The sequence below is a fragment of the Notechis scutatus genome, chromosome 5, assembly GCF_049901735.1.
Source record: "Notechis scutatus isolate UNSWTSFEM ecotype Mainland chromosome 5, rNotScu1.2, whole genome shotgun sequence".
NCBI lineage: Eukaryota > Metazoa > Chordata > Lepidosauria > Squamata > Elapidae > Notechis > Notechis scutatus.
Genome location: NC_142013.1, coordinates 71,709,619 through 71,722,719, shown reverse-complemented (window position 1 = coordinate 71,722,719; position 13,101 = coordinate 71,709,619). Strand labels below are relative to the sequence as shown.

Below are 13,101 nucleotides of genomic sequence, written 5' to 3'. Positions count from 1 at the left end.
AAAGCTTTAAAAACTTGGCTCTGTACCTGGACTCTGAATAGGTCCAAATAATCAGTTTCTTAAATAATCCCACAAACTGCACATCCACACTTTCTCAAACAGCTTCCCTAAGAAAGGATTTGACAAGTCATCTATGTCTTATCTTTAGACTGCAACACTATGAGTACCAAAATGCCATTTGGACCTCCTTCCTCAAACCTGTGGGATCCTTAACCACCTCAAATAATTTTAAAAATCACTGACATTTGACATTTTAATGATCTCAAACACTGATGAGATATTGTGTGATACTGATAGTATTGCAAGAGATCAATTTATTTATTTAAGCAATATTATGAAATAGTCTGTAAAAAAGGATTGCCAACCTGTGTTTTAAACCGTTTAAGAATATCCGTTTCTATACAACTTCCATTATGATGTTTTAAAGACTGTGATTTGTTTTTGTTTTGATATCAAGCAACCTATATCAATATTTGATATCAAGCAACCTGATATCAAGCAACATATTTCTTTATATGACCATCCACAAACACACATGTTGTATTTATGTTACATCTTTACTATAGTTATGCGATGGAAATCAATAGTATAGTTCTCTAAAATGCAGGTACAACGATATCACACTTTTATGTGCTTGAGGCAAGTCATTATTCTTGACCCAGAAAATGTTGTCTGGTTTACTTACTGTGAAGAACGAATGCATATGCTAGTACAAGAAAGTGAGTATTTTATGTATAGCCTCCATCAGACCTGATCCCCTAGGGAAGTAAAACTCTTGACTCCATTAGAAGTGAAAAGGAATACTAAGGAATATTGGTTGTATTAAAGGCAAGCAGAATCTAAAATTCCCGTATGCCAACTTGAAGGTAAAGCCCCTGGTTCTCTTAGCTCTCCCCTCATGGTCAGTCTGTGAGAAGCCAATCCAGCACTGCCATGATGTTATGAGAGACTTTCAGGTGTTTGGGCTGATGAAATTCCACACGCCGGGCAAACGGCCTTGAAGATGCAAGTGCCAGTACAAACCAGATTCTATTCTTCCTCAACTGTCAATTTCCTCCTCCCAATTTCCCATTATAAAAAATATACAGTAGCCTTGCCATTTATTCCCCCCTTTGTCCCCCTCCCTTCTCCCACTCATGGTAGAATGCCAGCGAGATGTGAAACCAAAGCTGGTGGTTCTGACAGGCTCCTTGAATTACTCTCCTGCTAGAGGCTCTTATTTTATTGTCACTAAATGTCGACCTTCCCAGATAAACTAGGAAACACAACCAAAGGATCTAATTCTATTTTATTGTAAGGCTACATTAACAGATTCTTGCAAGTCTGAAAATATAAATCTGCCATTGCTTTTTCAATCTGAAAACTTGGAATGAGGGGGTCCCTTCTTAGCCTCTTTCTCCTCCCATTATGTAGCTGCAGGCTGTGCCCTCTATTATCTGACCATTCCTTAAGCAAATCTCCCTCCCCATCTCCCAAGGTCATTCTCACATAGTACTGCACTAAATGTATGCAATTCATTTTTGTATTGTCTATCTTATTTATTTATTTATTTATTTATTTATTTATTTATTTATTTACATTCATTCATTCATTTATTTATTTATTTATTTACAGGTAGTCCTTGATTAACAACAGTTCATTTAGTGACTGTTCAAAGTTTCAACGGCATTGACAAAAGTGGCTTATGACCATTTTTCACAGTTATAATCTTCACAGCATCCCCATGACCATGTGGTCAAAATTCAAATGATTGGCAACTGGTTCATGCTTACAACCATTGCTGAATATCATGGAAAACTTTTTTTCCCCCTTTCTCTCACTCTCTTTCAAGGAGTGTTTTCTGCAGTTTGTAGATGGCAGGAGGAAGAAGTGGCCATCATAAAAGAGAACAAAGGAACTACAAAACAACAAAACCCATTGCCTTTGATTAACAAGTATCCATATTGCAGGCATAAATTACAGATTTATCCCTGTAACAATTTTTCATTTATATTTGCTCTATGGTTCAACTTTCTATGAATGACCTATCTTTCTCAAGCTTGTTGACTTTCATATAGCAGTGGAATTCCTTTGCAAACCTGTCATGACAATTATACATCATCTAAGTTAGGCATCAAAGTACTAAAAGAAATTTAGAAGAGTCTAAGTTAAGAAGATAATCAAAATCATAAAAGAAACTTGCTGGTAAAGATCATAGTCCATCTAAATGTCATTGATATTAAATAATCATGACTAATATGGCATAGACTTTCAATTCATGACTTTTGGAACCAATTCAAAGTCTATCATTGAGAACAAATGGAAAACATATACAGGTAGTCCTCGACTTACGACTACACTTTAGCCCAAAATTTCTGTTGCTAAGTGAAACATCTGTTAAATTATTTTTCGCCCATTTTACAATCTTTCTTGCCACAGTTGTTAAGTGAATCACTGCAGTTGTTAAGTAAGTAACACGGTTGTTAAGTAAATCTGGCTTCCCCATTGACTGCTCATCAAAAGGCTGCAAAAGATGGTCATATGACTCAAGGCCACTGCAACCGTCATAAATATGAACCAGTTGTCAAGCATCTGAATTTGATCATGTGACCAGGGGGATGCTGCAATGATTGTAAGTGTGAAAAACAGTCATAAGTCTCTTTTTTTCAGTGCTGTTGTAACTTTGAACAGTCACGAATGAACTATTCTAAGTCAAGGACTACCAGTAATTATTTCATAGAAGAAGCTATAAACAATTTACTTTCCAAATTCAGAAGGGCCATGTGAAAATAAAGAATTCAAACTATGAAGGAAAGATTCAGCTAGTAAACTTAGATACAGAGATAGGTTTTGCATGGAAACTTGCTGCAATTAATTTTTAACCTCAATTTCAGTACATTGTTTTGCTCATTTGAAACAACAGGATGCCAGTTTTGACAGGGACATAAATTTAACAATAGAAAGAATGCACAGCCTTATCCTTCAGGGTGACCCACATATAGCCACTTGAATTGAGATGACTGAAAGATTACAGCAGCAGCAATCATTATTGATGAGTTATTTTCTGCAAGAAATGGTGGTAATTGGGAGGAAAAATCTGTACATTTGAGGAGATAAGTTGCTTATCTGTTGAACATGTGCTCCTTACAAGCAGCATACTGCTTTAAGATTGGGCAGGCAGAACGAAAAGGAGAGAGTGGAGGAGAGATTCAGTCAATTAATTTAAGGCAATTACCCAGTGTGAATTCAAACATTTATAATACAGGAAATTCAATAAGCTGCACTACACCTATGTAGTAATAGTCCACTTTGCCTGAAATTTGTCATGTAATTAACTACAAATATTACAAAAATGCATGCGGTATGATGAGGTACACAGAGAAATATACTCTATGTACTAAAGGTAAATGCCATTGTGAAGCTTTTTCTTTAAACAGTGGTAAAACTTTAAAGTAACAACAGGAAAGCTTTTCACTCTAGATTTGTGATACTTTAAAACAGCTGAAGTTTGGTAGAAATTTTTGTAGATCGTTTTTAGAAAGATCAACATGCTATTTTGCTACTAAATGGATACACATGTCCCCACAAAGTGACTACAGGTAGGCCTTGGCTTATGACCACAATTGAGCTCAAAATTTCTGTTGCTAAGTGAGACATTTGTTAAGTGAGTTTTGCCCCATTTTACAAGCTTTCTTGCCACCGTTGTTAAGTGAATCACTGCAGTTATTAAATTAGTAACGTGATTGTTAAGTGAATCTGGTTTCTCCAATGACTTTGCATGTCAGAAGGTCATAAAAGGTGATCACATGACTTTGGGACACTGAGACCCAAATATGAGTCATTGCCAAGTATCTGAATTTTGATCATGTGACCATGGGGATGCTGCAATGGTCATAAATATGAAGAATGGTGATAGGTCACTTTTTCATAGCTGTTGTAACTTTGAATAATCACTAAATGAACTGTTGTAAGTTGGGAACTGCCTGTAGGAATGTTTGTGCAGTCTTTGAAGACTTCTGAGATGGAAAAATAGAAATGTGACTCCCAATCTCCCAACATTTGTCTGACTTCACCTTAAATAGATACGATATACCATCCATAATTATAATAAGGGGCTTATTATAAAAATGCCTTTAGATAACAGATTTAAGTGTGTTTTTAAGTAGTTTTTAAAATGTGTTTTATTATATTGTTATACGTCGTAAGTACCATAATACATTATATTATTTTGATATAGTGGTATTTATACAATATTGGCAAGAGATTATTTACAGTCAAATGTTTAAATTACAGACCTTTAAAGCAGAAAAATAAAGTGTATATCAAAATGTTTTTAATGAATTCTATCATTACAAATTAAAGGCACCATCCACCCAGAAGTCACCACCATTTCAATGTATGGAAACCATACAGGAACACAATGTGGCTTCTATTTCATTCATTTAAGCGAGTCCCTATTTTGTGAACTATATGGCAGGTTGTGATCCTGTTTCAGTACTAATATGATAAAACACATTTTCTATTCTGTGCTGACATAGAGTATATTGAAACCTAATACATGCCCTATTGAGTCCTTTGGCAAAAAAAAACACCTGGTATTTGCATTTTTGTCCTTGAAATTCAGTTAAGCCCTGTATTTGCTAAAGTTGTTTGCTCTCTGTAGCAGTTCAAATGTAAAGGAATTAAGAATAAAACAGTCAGTGCCTTGAATGCATTCAGTTCAAAGTCATCATTTCTTTTGAAACTGAGTCAATATTGAGCCTAAGTCATTCTATTCTGGACTGCAATAGCAATAGAGGATTATAGTAACAGAATAATAGAGTTGGAAGAGATCTTTAAGGTCTTTTAGTCCAACCTCCTGCTCAAACTGGAGTACCTATATTATTCCAGACAAATAGCTGTCCAATCTTTTCTTAAAAACCTCCAGTGCTGGAGCACCCATAACTTCCTGAAGCAAATAATGACATGCAGTCTGTAAGAATTAGCTTGATAACTGAAGCATTCTTTCCAAACCTGTTTTACAGATGGATTACAATTTCAGACATTCTGAACAATTGATTATGATGGATGAAAATTACAGAACTTGCAGATGCCGAATCATATTTTGTATGCCTCAAAATAAGGGGTACATGGAGGAAATAATTATGATTTACACAGCAAATCCACATAGGATTGCATAATACCAAACTTGGGAAGGAAAGGAGAAAACTAAGGTGTACGTTATTAGTTGCAACATATCTAGCAATACCTAAGAGTATGTGATTTTTTTTCCACTGCAGAATGAGCTATTATTCCAAGCTAAGGATTCGTATCAATAAAATAATTGTTAAGACATATTTTGTAAGAGACAGATTCTGCTCATATTCAAATGAGTGGAAAATATGTAACGCTGAAAGTGGTGAGTAGAGTGGCTTGCTTAGAATGGCTTGCTACTGGCCATCACTAATTACCATGGCATCCGTATTTGAACTTAGTTTATAGGGATTTGCTTAGCTCTTATTTATTTACAACTACTTGCATTTTTGTGACATACGAACTAGTTTGGTCGCCACGATGTAAAAAAAATGTTGACACTCAAAAAGAGTATGAAATGGTATAGGTTCTCCTGCTTGAGTGAGGAGTTGGTCTTGAAAACCTCCAAGGTATTCTGTTCTGTTCTGTTCTGTTCTGTTCCGTTCCGTTCCATTCCATTCCATTCCATTCCATTCCATTTCATTTCATTTCATTCCATTCCATTCCATGCTATTCTATTCACAGAACTTTTGTCATGCCCAGAATAAACTATGGGAACCTCTATTCCAAGTGTGGCACTATCATATATACCATCTAGTGGGCATCTGGATGCTTACAATCAAGGCTCTACTCTTGTCTGCTAGGCTGCTCCATATAGCCATGGAAACTTAAATAAGCCTTCGTCCATTACTTTGAAGTTTCAGTCCTTTTATTCACATATCAGGCCATTCTGGATATCATGCTTCTTCAGGCTTTCCTTCATCACTTTTCTTCTGGAAAAGGAAAATATCAAGTTGAACTTATGATCTCTCAGAGAGTCTTTAAGGGCCATGTATCCAATCTTTGGAAAAACCATGGAACTGGAGTTACTTCTTTTATCCTATCCAAAACTTTATCATATACTTCATGTCTTAAAAATAAAGGTATAGCTCAATCACAGCTAGACAGCCAAGTCCTGGTGTTTAAATGTTCTTTCCAGATTCATTTTTTTTTTTACTACCAGTTCTGTGGGTGTGGCTTGGTGGGCATGGAAGGGGAAGGATACTATAAAATCTCCAGTCAGAGGTAGTATTTGCTGGTTCTGTGAACTACTCAAAATTTCCGCTACTGGTTCTCCAGAACTGGTCAGAACCTGCTGAATACCACCTCTGGTTCTTTCTGTTGGACTGTTTAGTTTCTTTCTATCTGTAGCACTTTGTCATTCAAAATGAAAATGTGAAAAACAGACCATTCCTGTCACACTTCTGCACTATACTTATCAGTTTTCAGGTTTGTAAATAATATAATATTGTTATTAATACTGTACCTGATGTAAAACATATTGCTTGTACTTCAGTAATTGTTAGGGCACAAAATTTTGATTTTTTTAATGCACAGAAACATTCAAAATATAACTGGTAATAAGGTAATATATTCAAAAATATAATTATGTCAATCTACATCCTTTTTCTTAATGGATAGAATAACTATTAAAATTCACATTTATTTTTTCACTAGAGAAAAGTTTCATAAGGAGTGTATGTATCTGTAACTGAATATTTCCAAAATCCTTACCAAACCACAATAACTGTGGATAAAAGAGGAAGCAAAACTGTTCCATTTGTATAATACTTATTATATGTAGTACATATAATACTGTATATGTAGTACAGAACTTTCAGAATTCATGTTTTTTTTAAGCAAAGGAAGGGGATAATGGAAAGTTGTGTTAGCCTTTATTATCTATTTTTTTCTAGACCACCTTTAATCATTCATTAGGAACTTCAATCGACCCTGTGGAAGCAGAAACTCATCATTCTTGAGAAAGGCTAAAAAGTCAGAAGTGTAATTCATATAATAAATTATTACCATAGCTGACAGCATGCAAATAAATTTAAAATACAAAACATGGACTCCTTACTTCTTTAATTAATCTTTTGACCTGGATCTGCTTGCCTTTTGCATGTAAAAAAGAAAGCAGCTTGGGAACATTGCTTCACCACATTCTTACAAAACTGTAATTAAAAGTTTAGAAGGAAACTCTACATATTCCAGATTTATCATAGTATTTTAATTTTTATATAAACCTGTTATTTTAGAATGGAAGAAAATATTGCAAACACTCACTTTTGCAGCTTTCTGTGAAATTTGTTTATCATTATCATTAGATCTACTTCTAGCTAAACTTTATATTAATCAAGCTATTTGTGAAAAATATCTGTACATTTACAGCACAGGTATAAGGCTATTGGATCTGGATTAGAATCCCTCATACCATTGGCACTTAGCAACAAGACAGTATAGTTTTAAGTTATCTGTCTGTTCTTTTATCAAAAAAATATTGGTCTTGTCAAAGCAAAGGGATTTCATAAAGCCATCCTGTTTGACAGCCAGAAACTCTGTCTTCTCAACCCTTGAAAGAGGGTCTAGGGCAGCTTGCCACAGCCAATTCACTGCAGGACAATTTGCCATAGCAAGTTGCTGTGGGACACTTTGCCACGGAACAAGAGTTACACTAACATTGAAGAAATGGTGGATTAGAATCATCACAGAAAGAATGCCAAAGGAGGGACAGAATGAAATGTAAATGACAAAAAGTAAATTATTTTAAAAATTATTTTAAATAAATTGAATTGTTGAATTATCCTGCACCAAGTTGTCCCGCAGTGAGTTGGCCATGGTGAGTTGTCCCATTCCATTGAAGGACATCTTAAAAGCAAAAAGCATACTGTATAATGGAATTTAGTCAATTTGATTTTTTGTTATTTCTCTTTATTTATTTGTTTGTTTGTTTGTTATTTCTTCAGGAAGAAGATGCAGCTCGTGACAGCCGATTTAATTTTGGTGGCTATGGGATGGGTCACTGCCTACAGGTAAAAGATGGTACCACAGTCAAAGCTACACCTCCCAATCCTCTACCACCTCCCAATCCTCTACCACCTCCCATGCCAAAAGATTCAGATTCCATCAAAAAGAAATTTATGGACCGTGCCAAAAGGATTGATACAATATCCCGAGCTGCCTTCCCACTTGCCTTTCTCATCTTCAACATATTTTACTGGATCACATACAAAATTATACGTCATGAGGATATTCACAAAAAATAAGTAACTCTTTGCAAGCTGGGTTTTCTAGCCAAATTGACTTTCTTGTAAATAGTGAAGTGTCTTTTTTTGTCCTTGGCACTGAAGGTTTGTTGTCTTGTGATGCTAAACAAGTAATGGGAAACAGTAACCATTGCACAAAACAAAATACCTTGCTAAGATTGCAAAATGAAAAGGTACTCTCTATGTGGTTCTTCCAGTATTCTTGCCAAGATTACATACACACACAGGGCACATTTGTTCTGACTTGTCAGTGTGTTTCAGCTGTACTTAAAAAATTCTTAAAAGCATCTGTCCTGGGATTGTCTGTAATGGCTGCCCTACAGTGAGTTTTAAGAGGACCAAAAAAAATTCAGGGTAACATTGCTTTCCTTTAGGAAACAAGTATTTACACTACTAAGCTACATTCCATTAATCTCTGTAGTTAATAGTTAGCCCAGAAGTCCCTTTGTCAATGGTAAAGTATTTCTACTAATAGGGCATGGGAAGAAGAGCCTTATACTTTAATATCTTTATGGGTGTACATTTTAATATTCTTGCTTTCTTAGAACTGAGGTCCAAATTGCATAGACTGTGATTAATTTCACTGCTTTCATCTACAGAAATGGCTTGTACTATGGATAATATTCTTATTTTAAGATGGTGCACTTATTTCAATTTAGTTAGGTTTTTTTAAATTAACTACATGCAGCATAATGTGCCAAACCGTACTTTACCTGTCATAATTCTACTCCATATTGTTGGTTAAGAACTTGTGTCCAAAAATAGCTCAGTTTAGCATTGAATTTCTATTACTGATCTCCTTGTAGTTGCGAATTGATAACTCTGTAGGTAAACATGACTTGTTTACAGACCTTGACTTTATATCTTTACTAAAAAAAACCGGGTGGGTGTCATTTTAAATATCATTAACTTACTAAAAAGTTTTAAACTGTACTGTGATTTTCATAACCTGTTAACCTTTTGGTGCCAGCGCTATGTGGTTTAAATCCTTGCTATGTGTTTTAAAGTACATATGAAAAGAAAACAATTTAAAAAAGCAAACAGAAAATGGAGGTATTTTTGCTTACCCAGAAAAAAATCCTGTAATATTTAAAACAAAGCAAACATTAAGATTTTACATTTGCTGTAAAAATTTATTACAGAAAAGTGAATTGTTCAATTTCAATAAAGTTAAGTGTACAATTCATTTTTGTTCACTATTCTTTCCTACCATGGAGTCCCCAAATCATGGTGCATCAGGTCATCTGTAATTTTGTTATTAGAGATTTTAGTATTTAAATTTTAACTTTTATGTGTTGATACCTTATAAGTCACTTGGAATCTTTGGAAATGGAGTAGTATCTAAATTAATGAAACATATTACTGCTTTTCTCATTAAAAATACAATGTGTAAACCATCAGATATAGAAATATACAAAAAACCACTTCCCAATACCTTACAAGAGTCTTTTTAAGTATAGAAAAGTACAAATTCATGATTTACTTCCTGAAATATATACTTTAAAACTTGGCTTTTCTATGGCAAGTAGGGTTATTATTTCAGAGACATTTCCTTACTTAATAGAGAAACAGAATGACCATGGGAAGGCAAAAAAAAAAAAAAAGTGAGAATGGGAGCGTCTATGGAGATTCTCAGTTATACAGATCATGGTTGTCCCAAAGATGATTTTTCAAAAGGCAACTGGACTTTTTAAAAAAATTTCCTTGAAGACATTTTGCTTCTCATCTAAGAAGGTTTTTCCGTGGGAATGGGTGTTGACTTCCAGCTTCCTGCCAATTTTCCCATTGAGTTTTCTTGTGGTAAATTAGCAGAGTGTTGAGCAAGGATCAGGTGTGTCTTGGTGCGAACAAAGAGACAATGTCCAGATCTCTCTTGATAAATGAAACATGTTTATTTAACTGAACAAAGGTAGGTCCTACCATAAGATTGGAAGAACCTTGAATGCATTTTGAAGCAAGTATATATAGATTTCTTAACAAAGGTCTCAGCATCTGCAGAAGAACATGGGAGCCCTGTTAGGGCTATCGTATTATTGGAATATTTTTCTTATATGTTTACAATAAGTTTAAATTAAGAAATGCCATTGTATAAAGGCTGGCTCCAGCAGAAGTATACAAATAAACTACGATGTAGCAAAACCCATGTAAAGAAATATATATCATATGCATAGAAAAACATACCTGTTTTACCTCTAGATAAAGATATATCTGTTTAACTATGAAGTGGCATCTGCTTTAATTCTAAGGAAACTTTTATTTGTAATTGACTAATGCACTCCATTCCATTGATAATGTTTGGCTAAATCTCTAAACTACAAAACTCTATAAAAAGGGAGACAAGAGGCCATTCTTTACATCTGCCCATCCAAGGCTACTTGATAACTTTGCATTGAATATTTTCTTTGAACTCTATTGATCATCCAGTGAATTCTATGTAATATGCTATTATTTCTTGTTTTGTTTTGTTATTTTATTATTTTAATGTTTTAATTTCTGGTTTGTGACTGTAATAAAAGTTTGATTGATTGATATGGAATACCTGGCTTGGAAACAAACTAGAGAAAAGAAATCTGATACATTTAATACCACCCAAGTAATTTTAAAACAAAATGCATTTGTGATAGCAGGAGTATCCTATCTAGAGTGCAAAACTATGGATGTTAAGAATTTTTAGTATTTCTTTTATGATACTTTTGCAGCTCAGGGATGTCAGGTATTGCCATTAATGGGCAATTACAAATTGGGAATCCTTCACTTGAAAATAGAGAAAGGATTCCCAGAACATATAATTCTTCTGAGAAACCCAAGTACTTAGCCACACTTGAGACAACAGCCCTTTTAGGTAATTCTCAATTTACAGCCATTCATTTAACAACAGTTCAAAAATATGACAGCCTTGGAAAAAATGACTTACAACCTGTATTTACGCTTACAACTGTCACACCATTCCTACATCATGTGGTCACAATTATTTGAGCACATTATTTGAGATTCCAGAATATGGAAGAGGAGAAAGGGGAAGACTTACCAGATGTTATGACAGAGTTACTGGCAAAGGCATTAGGGATAGAGAAAGAAGAGATGCTGATAGAAATCAGTGAAACATGAAATCCACACGAATTACGCAAGGAGGCACAAATTACGAAAGGAGGTGCATGTAAGATTCGTGAAGAAATCGATGAGGGATGAAGTGCTTAATAAGGCAAGAGATGAATCAATACACTATAAAGAGAATCAACTGGTAGTTCTGAAACAAGTCCCGAGAAGAGATAGAGAGCTGTGGAAACAGTACCAATTTTTAACTACGTTGTTGATCAAGTATAACATTAACTTTAGATGCCTAACTTTGGTAGGAATACTGGCCACATGGCATGAAAAGAGATCTAGATTGGACTCACTGGATAAAGCAATGGAGTTCTACAACCAGTATTTTGGTACTGAAGAGGAACTGGGGGAGAGGGAAGTGTTAGAAGATAGAGATCAAGGAATGCCTGCCATAGAAGAAAAGGAACCACAGCAAAAGCAAAGAGAAAAAAGACCGAATAGAGAATAATGGAACAAGACCCAAAGAACCGGGAGAAGTAAGAGCAACCAGGAGTATAAGACCTAGATATAAATAGAACAATGCAAGGAACTTAAGATATTATCACTAAATATCAACGGATTGAACTCATCCATGAAAAGGAAGAAAACCATCAACAAATTTCAAAGATTAAGTCTTGACATAATATCACTACATAATATCACTACTTTTATCTATATAAAAGGAAAATACAAACAACTACTGGAGTACCCCAAATTGGGGAAACTATTTGTGCTGTTATCACAACAAAAGAAGAGAGGAGTAGTGTTATATTGATTGATACTAAAAGATATAGAATTTAAGCAGACATTGGAAAAACAAATGGGATTCTCTTTTAAAGAAAACAGGAAAGAAGACACGTCTTTACAAAACCTATGGGATACAGAAAAAGCATATATGAGAGGAATTGACATAACATTTACAGTGAAGAAAAACAAAAGGAATCAAAACAAAGAATCTTAGAAGAAGAATATAAAAAACTCCAAGCAGAGTTACAAAAGGAACCACAAAAAATAAATAGCAAATGGACTGAACTAAACTGAATATCCTTGAAAAAGAAGAACTGGTGCAACATATAAAAAGAATGAAACAAACCTTTTTTGAGAATGCAAATAAACCAGGAAGATGGCTAGCTTATAAATTGAAAAAGGAGAAACAGAAAAAATAGATAAGTAAATTGCAAGATAAAGATGGAACTCTACGTTATCAAATTGAGGAAAAAAGAATATTATCCAGGACTTTTATAGGAAACTATATGATAATGAGGAATATTCAGAGGAGAAAATACTACAATATCTAGGAAAAGCTAATTTACCTAAAGTGCCAGAAACAATGAAATCTATGCTGAATGAGAAAATAACTATGACAGAACTAGCAGAGGTAATAAACAACAACAACAACAACAATAACAACAACAAGACACCAGGCCCAGATGGGCTACTGGCAGAAATATACAAAGAGTTACAAGATATCCTGGGGCAATCATTATTAGAGGTATATAATGCAGTTTTATCTGAAGCAAAGATACCACCATCATGGGTGGAAGCTAACATCATCTTGATACAAAAAGAGGGTTCAGATTTAACAGAAATAAAGAATTATAGACCCATATCTCTACTGAATACCAACTATAAAATATTCACATCAACAATAGCAGAAAGACCGAAGAGATTCTTGAAGGAGTTCTAATCAAAATGGTTTTCTACCTAAAAGGCAGATAAG

The 13,101-nt window shown here is 34.4% G+C and overlaps 1 protein-coding gene across 4 annotated transcripts in view; it reads left to right on the top strand.

The window, feature by feature from the left end:
* The window catches only part of GLRA2 (glycine receptor alpha 2), a 159,439-nt gene extending 149,956 nt beyond the window's left edge, over positions 1-9,483 (top strand). For all 4 annotated transcript variants that reach the window (XM_087967005.1, XM_087967004.1, XM_026666727.2 and 1 more), the window contains one exon: positions 7,998-9,483. In XM_087967005.1, coding sequence (XP_087823131.1) covers positions 7,998-8,297 — 300 coding nt within the window. In that variant the 3' untranslated portion in view covers positions 8,298-9,483. The remainder of the gene's footprint in view (positions 1-7,997) is intronic.
* The last annotated feature ends 3,618 nt before the right edge of the window (positions 9,484-13,101 follow it).